The following is a 24,465-nucleotide window of genomic DNA, read 5'->3' on the forward strand; positions in this document are numbered from 1 at the left end:
ACCATGAAACCCCCCAAAAAAACTTAGATAGGAACATACAGCTACCTAAGGGTACCTATTTAGAACAGAAAACCATAAACAGGATAATAACTGGAAAAACTAAACTAGCAAGCAGTTTTGGAAGGTTTATAGGACCCAAACCAGCAACCATTAACTGCTTTAACTGCCACACCACCGAAGATCTACACCAGGCATTCAATATATGCCCAAAATATAAACTCGCTCGGAAAATATTTATCAAAAACCAAAAAGAGATTGGATCACCACACACATACCCAGAGCTACTTATGGACTCTAATAGAAATAAACCATCAGCATATAAAAATATAAATCAATTCATAGACTCAGCAGGACTTAGGAACATGATGTAATTACTATCCCCACAAAACCAAAAGACCCAGTAACTAGCTAAATAAATTTAAAAGCCACCACATATTAAACCCATAACATATCATTCAATTTTATAAAAGTATTAATAAATAATTCACTTACGAAGCACCTATAAAAAACTAAGGAAACCGCAAAATCGGATGTCCTAGATGTCCTTAACGAACCGAGTAATCAGCTAGGATTCCGATCCTAGATGTCCTTAACGAACCGTGTAATCGGCTATGACTCAGGTCTCTTGCTAAATAAAGTATGAATAACATTCAGTCTCTAAAAACATTAATTAATGAATAACTTAAAGGGGTAATATCTAAAAACTTATAAATAACATAACGTATGAAACACACCCTAAACACCTCGACTAGTAATACCATAATAACCTTGAAAATCTCTCGTCATGCATGATTTCTACTAAGAACCTCTATAAACAGCATAGAACATCCCCCCCCCCCTTTTTAGAACATTTTGAAGAAGAAAAAAAAGAAGAAAAAAATTGAAATTTTTTCTTCTCAAAAAACACCAGGCAAATGCAACAAGAAACCAGCGATGTAAAGCAAGTAGGTCCTACTTGCTTTACATCGCTGGTTTCTTGTTGCATTTGCCTGGTCCGTTCCCGAGCTCTCCTTCCCACTAATGACAGCCAACCATTCAAATGTAAGGACCTTTATGGACACACAGATTGAGGCCAAACTATCAGGGTTCCTTGAATCCATAAAAGCCTGGGGGAGGTGGCACCATTCCCTTCCCCAGGAATAACTAGCAGGCTGCGGTGCAGTCAGAAAAAAGTGGCACATGCACAATTGTGCGCACGCCACTATAATTAAACTCAACAACAACAACAACAAGACAGGGCCGGATCATGTCTAATGATTGGGTGTTGGCGGGGTTTCCAAAATTTCAAACCGGCCTTGAAATTCCTGGAAAGGGTACCAAAGTGAAAGTCTGTGTGCATATTTATTCAAAATGTTTGCTTAATACTCAATAAACATGTCCAAGAAGAAGAAAACAAACGATGGTCATATTTCAAGTGACAAGTGACTACGTTTGTGTAAGTTTTTTCTGTTTAGCCGGGGGGCGGGGCGGAAAGCCCGGAAACCCTGAAAGTAACAATACTTTGTAAACTTGGCCCCAATAAAACCCATTTACTAAATCATGCTTGTACGAACGCTCCACTGAACCACTTTTGGACGACAAAATTAGTAACCTTTACATTATCCGACTCACCTGTGTACAAACTGATCCGACGAGAGAGAGAGATTATATAGTCTAGTCTATTACTTACTCCGAAACCTAACTAAATCACTTTAACGCGGCTTTTAAATTATTTATATTTTTTAATACCCTCGTCGATGTGACTTGATAATTTTCACAATTTATCAAATTTCATGTGAGAATCCACCATTTTTACTTTTGTTAAAAAGCTGGATAACCTAAGTCAAATATGTCCGCAACCTCTAATTTCCTTTTTTCTAAATGATGGCTGACCGCCATGTAAATACTCCTCTATGCTTACTCTTTTCAAATTTCGGAAAAGAAGTTGACTCGCCGCCATTTAAAAAAACAAAACAATACTTTTGCATCTTTCGCAAAGAAAGCTGGCTCACCACTACTTTAGCTCAATCGACCACGTTACACCGGTTGAAAATCCTGGAATAAGTTTAGAGAGCAAATTGAGCAGATTAGTTACTGTGTTATTGACCTAATAAAATTAATTTACTTTCTAAAATTAATAATAATAAATTTGGTTCTGAATCAATCGATTTAGTCCTCAATAACAGATTATCAAAATGATAACTGCAACATATTTGTATCAATATAAATCTAATTTACTAAAATGTATGACATAAAATACATATTCATATACTTCTTAGCTTTTTTAAAAAAAAAAAATATGCAAGATACACATGTAGATTTGGAAGAGGAAGCTGGTGAATGTATCCAACGTAGGTATCTCAAATTTTTGCTGCAGAATATCAAAACTATGTTATGTAGAGAGTCTTTTATGAATTAGGGCAAAGGAACATTCAAGTACGAAACAGACCGCAGGTCGTGTAAATGGATGTTCAAAGATGGAGTTAGGAGCTGGTTGATATATTGTAGACATATATTATGAAAAGACTGTAATGTCAAAATGGCTTAAAAGTAATATATGCATTAATTAAAACGTAACCACTGTTGTACTGTTGTAAGTCCTTATTATGATACAATATAATCAAACAAAGCATATATATATATATATATATATATATATATATATATATATATATATATATATACACACACACACACATTGTAAGACACTATAACAAAGATTCTGGCAAGTACAGAGACCGTATGGTGAATAAAGCTATTCATAGGGTCTTGAGAACAGCACGCACTTTCTTTGATTTTCCCATGATAAATGCCTGTCAACAATTACAATTTCAAGTTATGGATATTATTTAATTTGGTTCCCTGGACAAATATATTGATATCCTCTAATTTCCATTTTTCCATTTGGTCCATTTGGCATACAGCTAGATTTTTTAATTGCATTTTTGTTTGCGATGGGGTTGTCGCCACAAAATAACAGTAAATAACAGTATCAAAGGGATTATATTACTCATGGCGGATAAGGTCGAGTCATCAGCAAAAAAAGATCGTTTCAGTGGCATTCATATTAACAGGTAAATTATTAATGAAAATGAATTAAGCTAGTGAGAGAATCAGTGATTAAAGAGAACGAGTTCTGGAAGTTCGTTGGTAACCTTGTTATATGAATGGTATAAACACATAAGTACTTTAATAACTACTCGTTTGGCCTTTTCAGTATAAGTATTACTTTAGAATTATGTATTTTCTGTCTTTTTTTTCTCTGAGGCCGAGAAAATTATTTCATAAAAAATGAATTTTGGGAACTTATTTAAATTGGAATAATCAGCTTACGAACTACTTTAAACCTCACGTCCGATGGTGTTCTTATTTTGGATCTACATTCATGTTCAAATGCAAGCTGTACCAGCTGTAAAAGTATAATGTAATGCTACCTGATTAGATTATTACTTATAATGTGTGTCTCAATTGCCATTTATTTAGATAAAATCGACAAGTAATCATACACGAATAAATAATTAGACATAGATAATCAGACATAACAAATTTCCTATTTTAAACTTGGTTTTAATTGGTAACATACTACATTCAAAGTTTGCACGTCTCATAAACCCAAGTTCCGGAATATCTGTTTTTAACAAATATCAGTACACCCACTATAAGCAATAATTATAATTTGATAGTTTCACAGACAAAATATTTGTAACGGACTATAATTAGGATTTATTATAACATTTTGACAGTCAATTGTTTTAAATGCTAAATTAAACATATTTATTTGTTTATTTAAACACGGTAATGTCAGTTAACCTTTTATTGCACATTTCGTATTTCAATGGATTCTCTCTTAAATTTATCTGTATGTGCATCGTTAGAGCATAATTGTAAAGAAGAAGAAAAGAACAAAAACAAACATTTTATTGCAAACTTTACAGTGGTAGGTATTCAATAGACAGTTCATCATATACTTTATACTTGGATGGTTTATCTACCAAATGTATCAATATATTTTCATCATTTACAACAACTTTGCCAGGAATGTTTGATTGTAAATATACCATCATAATCAACAACATTTTATTAGAAACACATTTTAATAGCTTTTATCTTTAGTTCGAGAACGTGGGGTTGCAAAGTTGGAACTTGTGAACTTTTTCGCGTTGTTTATTTCGATACTTTATCTATTTCTGGACTGTTATCCTCATCTTAATCATCAAACAAATACTTATTATATCATTTAAATAAGATTACTTCTAAAGTGTTAAAAGTAGTAAGTATACGTTATGAAAATGGTGACAAGCCAGTTTTTCTTTCTCAAAACTTGTAAAAGTAGATATTGTAGACGAGCATTTTTCAAATTGGCGCTGAGATACTATTTTGGCGTTGAGCCAACTTTATCCAAGAAATGAATGCATCTTGACGTTTATCTAACCCAGGTGATCCTCTTTTTTCAAACAACAAAAATGTTGGATAGTTATACGCTAGTTGAAAAATTCTGAAAATGATGCATGGTTACATTGATGAGCTCTGTTGTGTTTTTGTTCTTGTTTTATTTTACTTCAAAAAAAAAGAAGGCTGAATACCTATGTAAATTGTTGACTTTCTCGTTCGGCATTTTCCGTCTACTTTCAAAGAACACTTTAGATTATAAAGTGTAAATATAGAAAATACGGGATTTTAAAAAGGGCAAGGTTTTGTCCCAGTGTATTAACATATTTTGTGTTGTGAAATATATGTATGTGTAAGAGTGCTTGTCTATGACCAAAAAAAAGCACTAAACATAAAATAGTTCAATACATCACATGTATCTCAAAATCTGATTGGTTAACAGTTCACGTGTATCATCAATAAACAGTAATTGGTCGAAAGTGGTCGATAAGACATTTGATTCATAATGACCATTATTATCTCGTAGGACAGAATAAAGGAGACACGGCGTCTGGCTCGATTTTTAGATGTGAAGGCGGATGAGGAGTTAATACAAAACATCTCGGAGGCGTGTGAATTTGACAGGATGAAACAAGAGAAAGATCCTATTGACATGGTCATGGCCAATATATGGAAGGACCAACAGCTGGGAATGTATCGAAAAGGTGCGGATACACATAAAATGAATTTGATATAGGTTGTTCCTTCGTGTCCTTCGTTGTTCAGTCTAGCAAAGACTCTTGAAAGTACTAGTGAATCATAAAAATGAACTTTCGGTTTTCTTCCTAGTCATGCAGTAGTTACCTCCCTTATATAGATACCATTGTAATATCCGTTTATTTGCGAGACAAACCGACACTTCACACAATACAAGTATATTAAGTATATGTACATTTATCCCTACAAGACGAAGTACATGCTTCTTGTTGTCGAAATATAAAACACTATAAACTATGGATAGGGAATATTTAGATGAAACTAAAGAAAACTAATTTACTGTTCAGCCTTATATTGGTATGCGTGCACGACGCACTAGATTGTGTCGCTTTCAAAACTGTTCTATTGTTTCAATTTATTTTGAAAATTCCTGTTGATACAGGTAAAAAGAATCAATGCTGGCTTCCCTGTGTCGGCAGACTTTATTAAAAAAAAGATGAAAGAAATCGGCACACTTAAAGAATCCAAAGGAACCAAACTTGACTTCCTTTTGTTGGCCGACTTCAGAAGAAAAAATCGGCACACTAAAAAGATACCAAAGTCAATTTTCCGGGGTTGGTTTGCATTGTAATAAAATGACCTATGTATTTGATATCCTGTCGGTAAGTTTAAACAATTAATTTTTTGCTCCATGCCAGTTGTGTTTATCACCCGGGCTTCTATTTGTTTACCATATGTAATCATAATTGATGTTTGCAGGTCAAATATTATACACAATAATAACTTGCTTTAATAATACTTATGTAACCCATGCTAGCAAAAAGATTATCATTTGCACTCACATTGAATGCATTTTAAAATAATGATTTTTTTTATTTGCGAGATACCGACTTATAGTTAACCTGGATACAATACAATCAGTTTGCAATAAGTAACTTATCATGCGTAAATGGCAGGTGCCTTCATGCAATCGGGTGATACTTTCGTCTCATTTGTGATTTTGTTATTTGTCATAAGCGATACACATATCACTAAGGATGCATACGCAAGCCGGCATCCGCTACATATACGGAGTTCGTGGATATATATTTTTTAAAGATAATTTTCGCATGATGAAAAAAGAAGGAATATATGATAACAATGCAAGGTTAATTTCTTTCATTTTATTTTCAAACAAGTGTATGTTTATCAATTTATTTAGTGTGTATGTGGGGGGGGGGGGCAAAAATTAAACACAAAATTATTTCCTTTCTAATTTGTACGGAATAATGGAGCAAATATGATTGACGATATTGACCAGTAATGACAAGCTTTGAATTTACGCGCGCACACACTAAGACAACTTGAAAAAATAAAAACAAACAATAAAATTAACTAGTAAGAGTTTCATGTTGCAGCAACTAAATAATGACAAAATGCTCAGCATTATTCTCTCTCTCTCTCTCTCTCTCTCTCTCTCTCTCTCTCTCTCATGTGTCATCTAGTATGTATTGTATGCAGCTGTGTTACAATGTGAAGCCTAAATATAAGTATATTTGTTATAATATCTCATGTACACTACCCTTAGCAAAATGTATACGTATTATGTAGAGTATTATCTGTTACGTATTTTTGTTTTATAAATGATTATTGATAATTTGACCGGAAGACTTAAATTGAGAATGTCGTTGTGTAGATGCATATATTTGTTAGCATAAAAAATGTATATAAATATTTTAATTAGAACAAGCAAGATATGTCAGTTTGTGTTTTCTCTCATAAATATGTACGTTACGAAGTATGATTATTTTCTTTCAAAGAATATCAAAATAGCTTGTTTAAATTTAGTGTTTTTTTCTCCCTAAAACCTATCGTACATAGCATCTACTTTTTTGTTGAAGAAAAAGAACGTACAAACTATTGTTAAGTTTGGCCGAATTGTATTTCAAGTTGGGCCGAATTGTCTTTGGGCCAAATTCACTATAATCCGGCATAAATTATACTACTTTCCCATCCCTATCCTATTAGATCCCACAGATTAAATACACTCTTTTCTGGTAAACATGGTTTTTCGGAAAAAGAAAGAACGCTTTTTCCTCATCATCACTCTTTTGGTTACATCCGTATGCAACACAGTGCACCATATTTGCTGTACAAAAGCACGATTGTACGCTATACCACATAGACATTTACGTGGGGAAATTAAGCACTTGAATGGCTAGGTTGAATAGAAGGGATAAATGTACGTCATATCCGGTTTTGGTACGCGGAAACTACCGATTGTTTACGGAGATTGCCGAATAATTTTTTCATTTTATAAAGCGGAGTTTTAAGTCTAATTAAACATTTTTATGGTGTGCATGCATAACCAATGCGTTTTGTTTATAACTATAATAATATCACACGTTTGTACAATATAGGTGGCAGGTGACCTTTAATTAAATTGGCTTTATTCTACAGTGGTATTTTACTTTCATGGCCCGCATATTATGCAAGAAAATGTAACACATTATCCTTTAATGAGTTTTCTTTGTCTTATATATATATATATATATATATATATATATATATATATATATATATATATATATATATATATATCCAACTAATCATTTTCTTACAATCTGATACAGATGTTTGTATCAGCTTATGTGTCACCAGTCCGACGAAAACTGGAAACTACTTCAAGATGTCACATAAATTACCCCCAATTCATTAAGATCTAAAGAAGTTAACAATAGCTATAGAACTGAAACGAGTGTATTATTTTTTGAAAAGTATGAGCAGTTTCGAAATTTGTACCGTAGCAAAAGTCCAACAGTCTTTTCAACAACGTATGAAAGCAAAATAACTATCCACAAGTCGTTTCGTAACGATCGCAGTCCATCTTCAAGTCTCACATCGTCTGCATCCAGTGTGAACAATGAAATCGCTGAAATACTTCGGTGCGTAAAGCAGATGAAAAGCAGCATCACCCTCAACCACTTACATGAAATAAATTCTCCATCATGAAGGGTAATTCAAATTACTAACGCTGACATCGAGTCAACTCAGCGTGAACACGTTCATGAGAATGTGTGCGTGCGTGCGCGCGCATTTATGTATGTGCGTGCTTTATTTTCTTTAAGCGATTCTGTGTTACATGGATTTCAAGTACTGATAAAATATCTAATCGATGCTTGCATGTTTTAATAATATCAACAAGATATGCAGTTGTTCTTTATATAACAAAACGTTTGTTGTACATAAACATTTTACTTTTAGAGTGCTCCTCACATAAATAAAAAAAAATTAACTTTGTTGTATCGAGAGTTTTGTTACGAGAGTGTTTTTGATCGAAATAAAACATTTAAGTTTCTTTTAAAAAATTAGTCTTCAAGATATTCAGACTTTCAAAAATTCTGCGTGAATGTGCAATCGGTATAATTATTGCGGGACGTCCAATGCTTATGTGTTCTACTAGCATATGAATATGCAATCTGGATAATTATGGCGGGAAGTCCAATGGCCATGTATAGTACTTGCATAACTGTGAGCACACACAGCGACTTCAACCAATCATGAACTCTTCAAACGTCGAGTTACTCGACAAACAGTCCGGAATTGGTAGAGTGTTTATAATTCGCCAAGACTTCCATACAAGGACTCAGTTTAGCACCATTAAAACGTCATTCAATAAGGTAATTGCATTGTATTCCCTTGTATATCTCTTCCACGACCACTCATTCATATATGTTAATGATACAAGAACAAAATCAAACTCGACTTCTCTCACATTTTGAACTTACCTATTGTGTTTTCTTGTCAGGTCAAGTTGGGGACTGGAAGAATTGGTTTACTGTTGCACAGAACGAGCTCTTTGACGCAGTGTATGTCGAAAAGATGAAAAACTCTCAAGTCCAGTTTAAATATGCATTATGACATACATTTGGAGTAAAGACAGGGTAATAGTCAATGAAACAAGCGCTTCGTTTCAATTATATCTACAGCGCATTCGTACATAGAAAAAAAATTGTATTTCAACAAACATAATATTTTTTTACTTTTTGAATATACATTGGCTCCTATACTCTTGTTGAGTCCTTGTCTCATTACAACTTGTGATTCAATTATAATTCTCTAAATATCAGTGAATCACACACACACACACACACACACACACACGCTACATAACTGGTACATTTCATTAGATGACGAACGTGTTACTTAGAATTGATACTGTTCATTTTCATATTGAGGATTTTTTCCTTCTAGGATCAAAGAATATTTTTTATTTTAATATTTTGTTGCCTTTGACGATAATTTCAATATGCAATAAAAGAAATCACTACTTATATGAATATCAAAATAAATAAACAGATTGTATTTTCGTACCTATGTATTCACTTGATGTACTATAATAAATGGCTTTAAAAATAATCTCTTTACTTGTTAGCTTTTTAAGTCTGATTTTTTAGCTGTTACAAAACTCATTTCATAATCCTAGTCCTGTAAATTCTTGCTAACTAAAACACACATCCAAACAAGGGCAGGCTTTTGCAAAGATACACAAATACGGATACATGCACATGTCGATGACGTGTTTCATGTCGAGCGAGTTAATTACGAGAGAACCACTTTTCCGGCGTAACGGTGACGGTGGTATCAGTAATATTTAGTAGCTACGTTTAAGTGGTTTTTTAATCCAATAGAAGTAATATTATAATTAATCCTTAATATGTTATAAATTTCTGTCTTGCCGGAAGCGGAAATATACGTCATGCATATGGCGTTTATAAACAAGACTTCGCGTTCCACGAATCATTTGTTTCAGTACCGTACCTCATTGCCATCGGATAAAATCGGATCTCCATAGTCCTACGCGTGGATCTGACAGACACTGAAAAAGTTCATGTTTTGGTAACGTTTAGAATTTCCAGTCCACTTATTTTTTAGTATCCTATCAGATAAAGTATTGCAAATTCATGTTAGGGAGAGTTATAGATTTTAATTATATATTCCAAATGACGCGTGTCGCTTTCAGAAATTGAAAGTTGGCGTTTGACTGGTGAACCGTAAGGTCAAAAGAACATGGTCCCTTATTATTGTCCGTCAGATATACACGTAGGACTGAGATCTGATTTTATTCAGATTGGTATCGTTCTATAGCGTCGAGCAAACCCCAAGTTTCAGAACAGAATCTGTAATTATAGGTATTCATGGAAATATGTCACAAAATAAATAATCGAAGACAAGATTTATTCTTGTTTCCATTGACGATAAAAAAGTAAATGTGAAAATAGCATAATATATTTAAAAAGTAAAGTGCAAACCAGGATTTCTCGATATCTCTTGTTTACGATATAGAAAGTTTATTTTGTGCAACTCAATACGTCAAAAGCAAATTTGTTTCCCAGGAAGAAAAAAAACATAAAAAGTATCGATTTGTGAAGTTAATTAAAGCTGAGTTGCAATAAACCGACAGAGATTCAAACTGCATCCCTTTAGAAAAGACAGTATTTATTCGATCGCTAAACAATCGTTAATAGCTCTGATGTCGTCAATTGGGGCACTGTGAATTCACCATTTTCATGGAGTACCAACTTTCTAGGATTTTATGGTTGTTGCAGATCATGAATGCAAAGATATAAAACAACAGTTATTTTCTGTTGAAACAATAGAACCCCTCCCCGATATACGAGTTTAATTAGCAGCAAAATTGTAATTTTTCACAAAACCTCGAAAATTTATACATGAATTTACAGTATGGGATAAATGAGTCCTCACCCACCCACCCCTTTATACAATCAGTCGTGGGCGGCATTAAGATTTATTTTAAAAAGAATTCAAACAAATACACGAGATGTTTTCTAAAATTATGAGTAACAACTGTATATAAAAAGAATAAAGAAAACGTTAAAAACAAATTTGTTCCTGTATTTTGACAAATTATTTGGTGCTCTAAAGGTTACTCAATAATCTGGAATAAATTTTTAAAAAAGTAACAATAAAGATCAAGAATTTGTATTGCTTGCCACTCTAAATTTACATGAATTTTAATTTAACCTGATAATAATCGTTGCAAATGCACATGTGTTCATTCGCGTTGAAGACAATATTTTTTATTCCTTTTAGATATAAAAGTGACTGCACCCATGAGTTGCAGGCTTTGTGAGAGTGAGAGAGCACGCACACACAACCTTCCGTAGCAGTAAAAAGTGAATGGGGCTTCAGATTTTTGTCAGATACTCATAGTAAAAATATTTCTTTTTAAGATCGCATAATTATACAGGTATAGTTGGGACTATGTGGATAGGCTTTAGAAAAGCATTTTACACGTGTACAGTCGGGACAAAGAGGGTATGTTTTAGAAAAGCATTTTACAAAGGTATTGTTGGGGCTAAAAGGGTAGGTTTTAGAAAGGCATTTTACACAGGTATAGTTGGGACCAAGGGGGTAGGCTTTAGAAAGGATTTTACACAGGTATTGTTGGGACTAAAAGGATAGGTTTTAGAAAGGCATTTTACACAGGTATAGTTGGGACCAAGTGGGTAGGCTTTAGAAAGGGATTTTACACAAGTATAGTTGTGACAAAGAGGGTAGGTTTTTAAAAGAGCATTTTATGTGTACAGTCGCTTATAACGACTTTGTATACTACCGTATTATTTGCTTATAACTCGAGTTCAGACCCAGATCTGCCTTCGCAAAATGTACTGGCACATGTCGAGCTGTGTTGTTTGCAGTTGGGCTAGACTGATAAATACATACGATGCGTCTTGTCCTTTACTGGGGCCCCAAGTGGCCGAGTGGTCTAAAGCGCTCACCGTTACGGATCACTGCCATCTCACCTCTGTCTGTGTGGGTTCGAGTCTCGGATTCGGCCAATGTGGAAATGTGAGAAAGCTTGCCAGTAGCTTCTCGAGGGTCGGTGGTTCTTTCCGGGGATTTCCCGGTTTCTTCCTCCACCATTAATACTGGCCGCCATGTATAGCCTATCGCGTGCTGAAAAATGGCGTTAAACCCTACAACAACTACAACAACAATTGTCCTTTACTTAACATAGGTGGCTATACGCATTTTTAAAAAATCTTGAGTGTGAAATAGAAATCACTACATTTGGAAAACGTAAATGTTCTATTATTAAGGTCTTAATAATGACACTTTTAGAATTATCATAACATACATTAAGAAACGGGTAAATGGCATGAAACGACAAAAAATTACAGGAAATTATAAATTAAATTTGTTTTCTACGCACAACTGTACAATAACCGTATGTGCTCACTTATACATGTAACTAGAGTCAGACTAAAACCTGCAGAGACCCAGATTAGCAATCGCATGATGTGCCGACAAATCTATTTCTTTATAGTTTGTAAAGAGTTATCAGTGGAACAAACAATGTAGACCCTTATCAGCCGGTGCATTATGCGACGGTACATCAGTCTGTTTGTTGTCTGCAGCTGGACTAAAGTTGTAAGCGAATATATACGGTGATTGAAAAATACTTTTTATTGTAACATGAGAATGGCGGTTTCAGTATTTGCAATGAATTCAATTGAGCGTAAAGCAAAGAAGTAGAATACCGAATTGAAAACACCAAGGAAACACAAAGTAACCGTTTTACAAATTATCCTGCATTATTGTCGCCAGGGTAGAAATAAAGAAACTAAATACACTATCGCATCTTCTCACCCATTCACCTCGCACGACTACGTTGCCCTTAATTTGCACATTTCCACAACTAAGATTTTCCCCTTCTAAACTAATTTCTGTCCTTGCATTTTTAGCCTTTTCTTCGTTTTTATTCTAACTTCATTTATTGTTGATCTGAAAGAAAAATGTTATTGACTTACCTGGTTCAGAACGACTACCGTCAACATCCTATAAAATGTAACGTCGCTAATTAGATTTTTAAAAAAAACAATTCATGTTTTCACGTTTTTGCTGAAAGTCGTCAACCAAGCCTAAATAAACCAAACCATAATTTCAAGGGGTGATGTGTAGGTAGGTGCTAGTATGCACTTGGACAGAGATTACATTAAAATGGATGCGACTAGGCTTTACAAAATGAGGAATCAAAGTGAAGCGCAAACGCTTGAGCACCAAGGATAAAGACATACATACTTCAAGTATTAAAATACTGCAACATGCTTCCATAAAACGTACACAAGAAGACAAAGCTTGATGACATATGCCTGGCTACAATGCATAGTAACAACATCCAAATATGCAAATAAATGTGAAGCAGTGTTTGAAAAGAACATCTAACGTATTAGGACTGAGTTCAGATTAGACCGGATGGTATTAGACTTTACAAACGATCCCACGACAAGTACATGAAAGACTAATCCTGCAAGTAAATAATGCAAAACAGTTTACGAAAATCATATTTTCTAACAACATTTAGAAAATATTTTAACAGCGAATGAAACTTGTCTTCTTGTGAATAGAAAAGATATTTCATAGTTATACATACATATATATATATATATATATATATATATATATATATATATATATATATATATATATATACTTCCACTTAAGAGACCGCTCCGGTGGCTAGTGGTTAGAGCATCCGCCTCGGATGCGGGAGGTCGTGTGTTCGATCCCCGACCGAGTCATGCGAAAGACTTACAAAAATGGTACTAACAGCTCCCTCGCTTGGCGCTCAGCATTAAGAGGTTAGTGTTAGGACTGGTTGGCCTTGTGTCAGGATAATGTGACTGGGTGGGACATCCTGTTACATGTCTGCGGCATGATGCCCCAGTGCTAGACATCACTATAAACTGTCACACTGCAGACATCGTAGCGATATGACAGAATTTTTTTTAAAGCTACGTTAAAAATCCAAATCACACACACACACACTTCCACTTAAGAATTTACGTATACAGTTAATGACGACGTAATTTCTGGTTTGTTTAGTAAAAGTAAATGCTAGCATCTAAAACAGAACAACTGAAAATGCGCAACATACTGTGATCGCGGGAAAATGATGGTCCATTATTTATTTGAGTTTTTGCAGCTATAATGTTTGCTACAAGTTTAAAGCAGTGCCATAACTTGACTAGATGTAGCGAGTCGCAAACATATACATCAGCACGCGTATTTCGTTAATAGTCTACAACCAAACACCTACATCAACAACGTACGTTCTTGTATGAGGCGCCGTAGCGGACAAATGCTGGTCCAATCAGAACGGCGCCGTTGAAATTTTAATGTAATATTTCCAGAATTCCAGTTTCATATGTTGTATGTAAAAAAGATTTTGTCCTTAAAGTTCCATTTTCTAGGTCGAGATTTTAGATTGTATCTATTGAATTAAACAGTAGTGGTTGAAAGTTATATTTTCAATGTCGAAGTTTTAGACAGTCTTTTGAAATACACGGCGGTGGTTGAAATTTCAATGTCATACGTCGAGAATTCCTAATTTGCGTATTGATTCAAAGAGTTTATGTTGAAAGTTCCATTTCATATGTTGAGTATTTATATTTTATTTGTTAAATTACACAGCGTTGGTTGAAAATTCCATATCCAATGTCGAGCTTTTAAATTGTATCTTCTAAATTACACAGCGGTTGATGAAACTTTAATGTCATATGTCGAGAGTTTCAATTTAACATGTTGAAAAATATTGATTGTGCTGAAAGTTCCATTTCGTATGCTGAGTTTTTAGACTGTATCTGTGCTTTTCAGAATTTTTGTTTTTATATGGTGAAATGATGTGTCTTTCGAGGCCAGTGAAAATAGATATGCGATACTTCACTTGGGGCCGATGATTTACCAAACGGATACGAATATCTTCATAGTGCTAATGCCCCTTTTGTTCATTTAGTTACTAGAGGGTGATGACTGCATATATATATATATATATATATATATATATATATATATATATATATATATATATATATATATAAAATGAACCGTATCTTGGAGTCAGTCAGTTACCTTAGGCTGTTTCATGTCTGTGTCGTACTAACCACCTCGCTGGTTTTTTTTGTTTTTTTAAGCTGTTGGTGAAAAATGTCTTTTTGGTTCTAACCTTCTCTTTGGGCATTCATTTAACTGCGGGTGATGGTTGTCTATGTGGTAATAATCATCTTTTGGTGTGTCAATTAATTGGGTCTAATTCGTCTTTGTCGCACAAGCAATCTCTTGGACAGTCATTTACCTACGACTGATGTTACGTGTTTAGGCTCGGATAAACAGTAACACAGAAAGAGTGAAAACAACAAGCTTTTTAAAATTTAACAAATAATTTATTTCCCTGTGAAAATTCTGTAAAAATGAAAAAATAAGAAATTACGGTTTCAAGAATTAAATCCAAAACTAATCTAAGAATAATCCACGAATTATTTTGCAAAAGTCATAGTAACAAATGTTCTAATAATTTCAAGTTCGAATCCTGATGGAAAATCCAAGATGGATGACGATGACGTATGCTGTAGTCAGTAATGTGCTTATCTACAGTTCCTTGTAGAAATACAAATAATGGCACACCGGTGTTGGAAATCCAAATTAAATCTGTAAGCAGTATCTTTCCAAAAGTTCTATATGAGCACTCTTCAAATATTTCCAGAGAATAAAGAATTAATCTTTTTGAAATCCAAATGATCTGAAGATAATTAACTCAAAATCTGGAAACAACAAAGAAAACAACTTGATACCACGTGCAAAAGCCCAAAAACTGAGAGAGAGAGAGAGAGAGAGAGAGAGAGAGAGAGAGATCTAAAACAAATGTTATATTGCATCATAAGACGCATTTTTCAAAATTCCCCCAAGCTGCGAAATCAGAGGGGGGTCACGTGATCATGTTTATATCATGTACACACAATATGGCTTTGATTAGACCAATGATTTTATTCTCATAATAATAAAAAAAAAGGTGTTAACTTCTTAACCCACGTAGTCCCTTCATGATCTTGACAACAATCAATCATTTTAAAATAAAATAGAACTTTGCTTACTAATTTTGAATCAAGATCAGCTTCCAGGCCAACACCTGGTGTTTATGAAAAGAAGATATGTTTGTAAAATGTTTTCTTTTAGAAAGGTGTAAATGATAATTATCTTTTATTGAAAATGGGCTTTTTCGTAGATGAAAACTACTTTCATATTGTGAATATACACATGATTGTGAGAAAAATTGTTTTAATTTTAACGATCTTGTGCATTTAAAAAATGCTTCTGCTAAATTAATATTATCGCTTACCTTGGTTCTCGGACAATATGATAACCCCTTACCTAGAAGAATGTAATCACTATTAGTTAGAATTCGCTTAGAAATGTTTAACATATTTTCTTTTCCTCTTTCGATTTCCTTTTTCCTTTTCTTTTCTTTCCTCTATCTGTTGTATTCTAATAAATCTCCTATTCTTTCTTCTGCTTGTATTGTCTGCAACAGATCCTTGCAGGTTTCCATTTTTCTTTGTATTGTTGCTATTACGGATATGTTGGATTACTGTGTAATTTTCTTTGCCCTATTGTTTTATTACTGTATCTACATAGGTTGCCTTTTGTGTGCCTGGGACTATTACGTTTTTTGCTTGATCATTTTTGGAATTGTTTTGAATGGGTCTATCATATTTTTCTGTGTGATTTGGTTGATAGGTGTTTCTTGCTTTTGGCAACTCTTGTTCCATTTTATTTTCATTTCTTGGTTGTTGTTTATTCCGTGAGTGATTTTTAGCTACTGTGCGTTTATTTTTAACATTAATGAAGTTAATTTCCTCTGCTGATTTATTTGGTTGTTGATTATCTTTTTTTGATTTCTCTCTAGTAATTTTTTTTATACTGATGTTCTTCGTTGTAGATAGATAAATAGATATAAAGACAGACAGACGGATATATATATATATATATATATATATATATATATATATATATATATATACAGACAGACCGATAGATAGATAGATAGATAGATAGATAGAGAGATAGATAGATAGATAGATAGATAGATAGATAGATAAACCACTATGATAATTAAATTATTTGCTAAGTTTTACAAAACTTTCGGCTTTTTTGCTTCTTTCTGGCACCTTGTTTGTAACAGATTGTCAGTTTCTAAAGCAAATGTGTATTTTTTCTAGACGGTAGACTAGCGGGCAGTTTGTTAATGTACGATCCATGTTTGGATTTAAATAAATTATCTTGTAGAATTTAATTGTTTTTGTCTGTTTGCAAAATCTACAGATTAAGTCATAGTTTGATTATACCTTATCCCCATAATCTTTAAAAATTTGTTCTTGCTGTTGTCTTTTGGGTTTGTTAATAGTTAAAACCATTAGTATTGCAAAGTAGGGTGATAACATAATATAACATAATATAATATAATATAATATAATATAATATAATATAATATGATATGATATGATATGATATGATATGATATGATATAATATAATATAATATAATATAATATAATCTTTGTTCGATACTATAAAATATAGTTAGTGAACTTTCTTTTCTTATTTGCCAACAGAGTACAACGAACAATAATAGATTGTATTGGATGCATCTGGTAGTCAAACTGATCAAAATTAACTCATCTTGCGTCAGAGTTCATTTGTGTCTATCTTTGCTGGACGCTTTTTATTTTCTTTTAATGACCCTAGACAATGTCCATAAATTATATAGCTTATACTACTCGTTTCGCAAATGCCCAGTTTTAATCATTTTCAAAAAAATGTTTCCTTATATCTGCCTTGGAGCAACACTGGGTCATACATGTGTCAGGCATGAGTGATTATCACACTGGGTCATAGATGTGTCAGGCATGAGTGATTATCACACTGGGTCATAGATGTGTCAGGCGTGAGTGATTATCACACTGGGTCATAGATGTGTCAGGCATGAGTTATTATCGCACTGGGTAACAAGTAAAATTTGAAGAGCACAAATTTAATCCGACTGCATTCCACAATGCAGATTACAATAAAGATATGAGACACAAAACAAGACAATGTGCTTTAACATATGACGTCATGTAGAGATAACGCTAGGATAAAGCTGGGTCATATTTCACCGTTCCTTTGAAACGTCGTAACTTGTAAGGCTTAGCACACGCCACAAAAGCTCTCGTATTTTGGAAATAGTTTTTTTCGTTATTAAAACATTTCCAATGCTATATTTATCTCCATAATCAAATGATCGCCTTTACAAATCTGCTTTTTAAATAAATTATTTTGTGTGGCTGTTTTTCTCAAACAATCTCACGACTCTCTTCAAATATTTATTTTGAAAATTTCTTTTTTTTCCTCTTCTTTTTTGTTTTTGTTCTCAATACACTATACACAGGCATGATATGGCTAATAATGTATTAAAAATGCCGTTATAGTTAGTGAAACTGAGACAAAAACCAGCTTCAAATAAGACTCTTGAACTTTTAAAATTATGAAAACAATCAGTACAGCGGACCTTGCATTTAACTTAATCTTTCCTTAGGACAAGATACACTCTACATTTTCAAACAGAAAGTAAGATATAGAGCACAACTACTTTTGAGTAGATATTAGGAATTATTTCCCAAGTGAAGTGAAAGCATTGTATAGTCATTTTTTTTTTAAAAGCAAACACGATCGATCTGTAGCGTTACTACATCCATTGAGAAACTTGCAAAATGTTACAGTACTTTTGGAACAGCGCCTTTTTGTACAAATTTAGTTAGTACCATTACTGCTTCAAATTGTGTATTTTGTCAACTTTATGAATGTGTTCCAGCAAAAATCAAGCGATTTTTGATTTTGTCAAGACATTTTTCCACCAATTTATACAATGAACATTCTGTCTGGGAGCATTGTGGAAACATCACAGAGTGGTCATATCTAACAGACTTCAGAGCAAGCATCTTTAAGAAAAGATCGAAAGGATCGTGAGTTTCCCTGTAAGCATTTTGGTCCTCTATTTACCCATATTTTGATCATCACTGGCAATCATCATTTATCGCTAGTTGGAATGAACTGCTTCTTGATCAATGACGCAAAGCGACCATGATCCCATTCGTCAATGCTCTCAAAATACTTCTTTTCCACCAGCAGCAATACATTTGATATTCAACCATTTGTCAATAGTTTTAGATTTAAGCTGTGTTGTAAACTTATTCTGTATATCTAGTTTATTTTATTTAAACCCATTTTTATGTTTCTTGTTATTTTTTGGTAATAATTCATTTGTTTTTATAGTGTTTGTTAGACTTTTTTTGTTTTATGTAATTTTGTATGCATACTGTTCTTATTCCTTTATGTGTGAACTTAAAGTTGTAAAGCGCTTGGATATATTTTTTTAAAAGATTAATCGTTCTATTAAGTCATCATCATCATCATCATCATCTTACTATTATTATTATTATTATTATTATCATCATCATCAACAACATCATTATTCTTATTATTATTATTATTAATTATTATTATTATTATTATTATTATTATTATTATTCAATAGCATCCTTGACGTGTGTAAAGTTGTATAAATATTTGAATACGATTCGTTCTGTAATTTTCAGACACAACATTATGATGAGATTGATCGCTAGTTTGAGCCAAAAAATCTGTTTCGTTTCCTGTTCACTGCCATTACATGGGTAACTTTCCACTGATCGTTGTATGTAATGGAACTAAGAATTTATTAATAAGGATGCGTTTCGGAAATACAACTCTCGATAACCAAGCATTTCAGTAGTCTGCGATTGCTCTTTTCTAGAAAAAAACGTTGCTTAAGTTCCAGTTACTTTCCTCAATATATTTAATATACGTAAATATCAATGACTGATTTTTACCGATCACATGGACCAACCTCTCAGCGATGATGGTGATGATGATTTTATCAGTTTTTGCACATCCATATCTCATGTGATTTTTTTATTAAGAGAGAGAGAGAGAGATTCTTTGCAGGATAAATTATGTTTTAAATTCATTAATATGTATGTCAAAGTGCAGTAACAACGATGGAGTCGACCTCTCCGGTGGCCTGGTGACTAGAGCGTCCGCCTCGAATGCGGGAGGTCGTGAGTTCGATCCCCGGCTGAGTCATACCACAGACTTACAAAAATGGTACAACAGCAACCTCGCTTGGCGCTCAGCATTAAGAGGTTAGTGTTAGGCCTGGTTGGCCTGGTGTCAGGATAATGTGACTGGTGGGACATCATGCTACATGTCTGCGGCATGATGCCCCAGAGCAGGACATCACTATATACTGTCACACTGCAGACATCGTAGCGATATGACTGAAAAATTGTTAAAGCTACATTAAAAATCCAGATCACACACACACACACACGGTGGACCCAGAGAATCATGACTTGAGTTCTGAATGTGCTCACCAGTGAGATTTATTTTCACTTTATACGTGCGTGTCCTCTAAAATATACACTATTAATTAATTAATTAAAAATGAAGATTTTAGAGGACACTCTCACGTATAAAGTGCAAATAAATCTCACTGGTTAATTCTACCGTCTAGAAAAAAATACGCATTTGATTTAGAAACTGGCAAACTGTTACAAACAAGGTACCAGAAAGAAGCAAAAAAATCCAAAAGTTTTGTAAAACTTAGCAAATAGTTTAATTATCACATTGTTCAAATATCTATCTATCTATCTATCTATCTGTCTGTCTGTATATCTATCTATATATATCAATCAATCTATCTATCTATCTATCTATCTATCTATCTATCTATATATATATATATATACACACACAACGAGAAACATCAGCATTGAATATGACTAGAGAGAAATCAAAAAGAGATATCAGCAACTAAATAAATCAGCAGAGGAAATTAACTTCATCAATGTCAAAAATAAACGTGCAGTAACTAAAGATCACACATTGAATAAACAACAACCAAGAAATGAAAATGAAATGGGACACGCATCGCCAACAGCAAGACTTTACCTATCAACCAAATCACACAAAAGAAATAATAGACCCATTCAAACCAATTCCAAAAATGATCAAACAAAAAATTAATTAATTAATTAATTGATTAAGTAATTAATTAAGCAGGCAGCTAATCAATTAACCAATTAATTAATTAACGATTTAGCCTTCCGAAATGCAGGCCCGGATTAAGAAAGCGGTGGGGGACATAGTGGGCATACCGTTACATTCATGTTGTTTTAATACAAAATTTGCAAACATCCGGATCAAGGTGCATGTCTGTTCTTTAGATGAATATCATCACCACACCATTATTCAAGACTTTACTTTATTACATTCAAAATTAACCTTGCATGTTTATTAACAAGCTTACAATAAGCGTTGGAATAATGAAATCATCTCTGTCCATACACCCATAGTTCTGTCCGTCCATCATGATAACTCATCCTACAGTTGTATAGAGAATTTAATGAAACCTGGTGGAACTAGAAGAGTCTTTGTTTTCTTTCTCCCCCACCCCTTCTATTTTACGGCAACTAGAAAACCTAACTGGGTCAACATACAAACACATGTATGGCTACAAAATTTCATGTCTGCCCCCAGTGTAAGTTCATTATTATGTATACAAGATTTTGTAACATATTTCGAAAAGTAAAAACAAATTAAATCTATTTTAAAAAATGTAAACTTGCTGTATAGTCCTTAAAATCTAATAGTGGCATCTACATAATAATACAAAGGTGCCAATTAAATTTCATTTGTTTATCTAAAGTGAATCTTACTTAAGCCTACTTATACTGTTATGTCAAGAAAGCTAAGCCTGGATTTACTTATATGGCTTAAAAAAGAGAGGGAAGGAAAGACGGGTTACTATACTTCTAATGTTGATAATTATATTATGTTGCAAACGTTTCAAAATTTATTTTTTTTTTTGGGGGGGGGTGTCCTCATTTTGAATGGTATAAGCATGAGTTCCTATTAGATGTTTTCGGTCACCTTTTTCAATTTTGTTTTCATTGTCTATTCGCATGTGTAATGTTTTCTTGATTATATATTTGTGTTCCCTTGTTACATCATTCGATTATTTTGTCATGGAACAAAATCGTTTTATTGCCTGAATTATCGGGTTACCGTGTCCTTCACTTGTTGAGGGTAAAGCTTTGAAAACCTTAGACATAATGCAGGTGAATTTATACAAACATTTATGACAAATAGTGGTGTGAAATCTTATAAATATATAAATTTTCATGGACATTTTATTTTTATCCTCGATTTCGTTTGTTTTTTCTCTGCCTCGACCAACTTTCTCTTTGATATCACCAGTCAGCCTATTTTGAACTCTTAAGATTTGAAAATAATGTATTCGTAATTTAGTTAGCAAATAAATTCAAAACTGAATGATCGAATGCTGGAACATAGGAACACAGGAATTTATGATCAAGAAGAAATACACATGCGAAAAGATAATGAAAAGAAAACTGAGAATAGACGGGAAACATCCAAAGGAATTCGTGCACAAATTATTCAAAATGAGGAAACGACAAGGGAGGTGAATGAAATAGCAAGATAGGTATGACCCCGAAACAAATCAAAGAATCTAAGCTGGCAGTTTGGTACAGTGTTACTGTCTTCATCGGTAAGTAAATAAATAAATAAATAAATAGATAAATAAATAAATATAGTTAGTAAATAAATGAATGGTTTCTTCCATCACTCAATAGCTTGCTTTATTTTTGCTCCTTTCTCTTTTATTTACTTATGAAGAATCTTGTATTGCATATTAGTCGACTGACCATTTGCAAGCATATAAATACAAAATTAATTAATACCTCCACCAAGTAATGGTAGACACATACTAAACAATATGCAGCATAAATAATAATAATAAGAAAAAGAATAAGGACTTTGTATAGCGCCAAATCTCTAGAAGCTCTAAGCGCTTTACAACATTAGACAACACATAAAACATTAAAAAACATATATATTGCTATTATTACAGAAAACAAACACCATGAAATTAGAAAACAAGTATCGTCAAATCAATAAGTGTGATTAGCATTACATTTAATGAGTAAACAAAGAACCAATCAACTAGTTACCGTTCCCTTTGTAGTAAAATAATTTACCAAACAATTAGAAAATAATATCTAATCTTTGTTGTATTGTGAACAATACTCTTAATGCGCCATGGGGTTTATTTTATATACTTTTTGCACGTTTTATTTAATGTCTTTCATATTTTGTTTCTTAACTTTGAAACATAATTGAAGCAATACTTTAAAAAATTCCCTCTTTTGAATAAATTTTAACAATTATTGGTTCTATATTAAAAAAAACTATAAAATTTGAAATATTTTATACGTTCGTTGTCATTGTGATAAACTTCACCGCGTGGGTTAATGACAAAAAAAACAAAACAACAACATCTAATTAGAAATAACAGTACATCTTGCTCTGTTGTTATAACATTAATGTGAGGAAACTGTCACTGGGGGGGGGGGGGGGGGCAAACATAAATCACCAACATAACATCGGCCTCGGCCCACAGTGACAGAAAATTATAAACATTTAAGAACCAATTTATCAGGGATTTGTGGGCCCTAGGGAGAAAAAAAAAAAATCTCCAGTAGGCCTCTATGAATTACGGCAGTGGGTGCCCTGACCGTTGTGGGCCCCATAATTTTGTCCGAGTTGCCCATAGTCTACGGCCCTGCAATTTACCAATCTCATTATTTAAAATTGTATCTTTCAATGTGCGTCATAGTGTGTGTGTGTGTGTGTGTGTGTGTGTGTGTTTCCCTTATGGATATAAATGGGTACTTTCTGCAAGAATGGACATTATTATTATTATTATTATACAGTAACAAATGATATGATTTTTTCTTGCAAATGTTGCATACCATGATGATATTTATTATAGTGAAACAATTTGATCCAGGTCGATTTGCTTTTAGTGTTAGACGACTTTAAGATAGAGTAAATGGGGCAAAACATTCCGGAACCAAGCAGCTCACACCGGTTCGTTTAACACCATGTAAAAGTAAAGGATTACGTTTGTCATTCAGGGGGCGCTCCGACCAGTTGGTGGCGTTAGTTGTTCTTGATATACGATCACGTGACACGCACATTGCCTTCTAACACCAGCGACATAATGGCGGACACACGTAAGTAAATCTACAAATGTACAATTTGTAATACGTTACAATTAGTAATTGTATAAACATTTTTCTGTATTACGAGGGAATAATTCCTTTGTAACGTCTGGACAGAATTATAGAAAGATGTTTTAAGAGTATATGGAGAACATGGCTCTGGTTCGATGGTGAGAACAATGAAAATGTTGGACCAAAGTAACTGTGTCGTAAAGATAATTAGCCCATTCCATCGTCTTAATTGTTTGACTTGTATAGTATGATTTGTGCGAAGCATATATTTTTGTTTCAGAATGCTTGCGATTAACTACACGAGGAAACGAAATTTTTATGTTTTTCGCAAAGCGCGCGCGCCAGTTTCATGATGATCATTGAGTATTGCCATGTGCCAGATGCGT

At 33.4% G+C, this 24,465-nt stretch overlaps 2 protein-coding genes across 8 annotated transcripts in view; both read left to right on the top strand.

The window, feature by feature from the left end:
- The window catches only part of LOC149775030 (sulfotransferase 1B1-like), a 44,250-nt gene extending 34,788 nt beyond the window's left edge, over nt 1–9,462 (top strand). For all 4 annotated transcript variants that reach the window (XM_089943796.1, XM_089943799.1, XM_089943798.1 and 1 more), the window contains 2 exons: nt 4,895–5,072; nt 8,852–9,462. In XM_089943796.1, coding sequence (XP_089799922.1) covers nt 4,895–5,072; nt 8,852–8,964 — 291 coding nt within the window. In that variant the 3' untranslated portion in view covers nt 8,965–9,462. The remainder of the gene's footprint in view (nt 1–4,894; nt 5,073–8,851) is intronic.
- A 14,501-nt stretch (nt 9,463–23,963) lies between these two features.
- The window catches only part of LOC149775031 (uncharacterized), a 43,632-nt gene continuing 43,130 nt past the window's right edge, over nt 23,964–24,465 (top strand). For 3 of the 4 annotated variants that reach the window (XM_089944012.1, XM_089944013.1, XM_089944015.1), the window contains exon 1: nt 23,964–24,079. In XM_089944012.1, coding sequence (XP_089800138.1) covers nt 24,067–24,079 — 13 coding nt within the window. In that variant the 5' untranslated portion in view covers nt 23,964–24,066. The remainder of the gene's footprint in view (nt 24,080–24,465) is intronic. The other variant, XM_089944014.1, reaches the window with a different exon arrangement.

Source organism: Sinohyriopsis cumingii, chromosome 19, assembly GCF_028554795.1.
Source record: "Sinohyriopsis cumingii isolate HCF-2022 chromosome 19, ASM2855479v2, whole genome shotgun sequence".
Classification (NCBI taxonomy): domain Eukaryota; kingdom Metazoa; phylum Mollusca; class Bivalvia; order Unionida; family Unionidae; genus Sinohyriopsis; species Sinohyriopsis cumingii.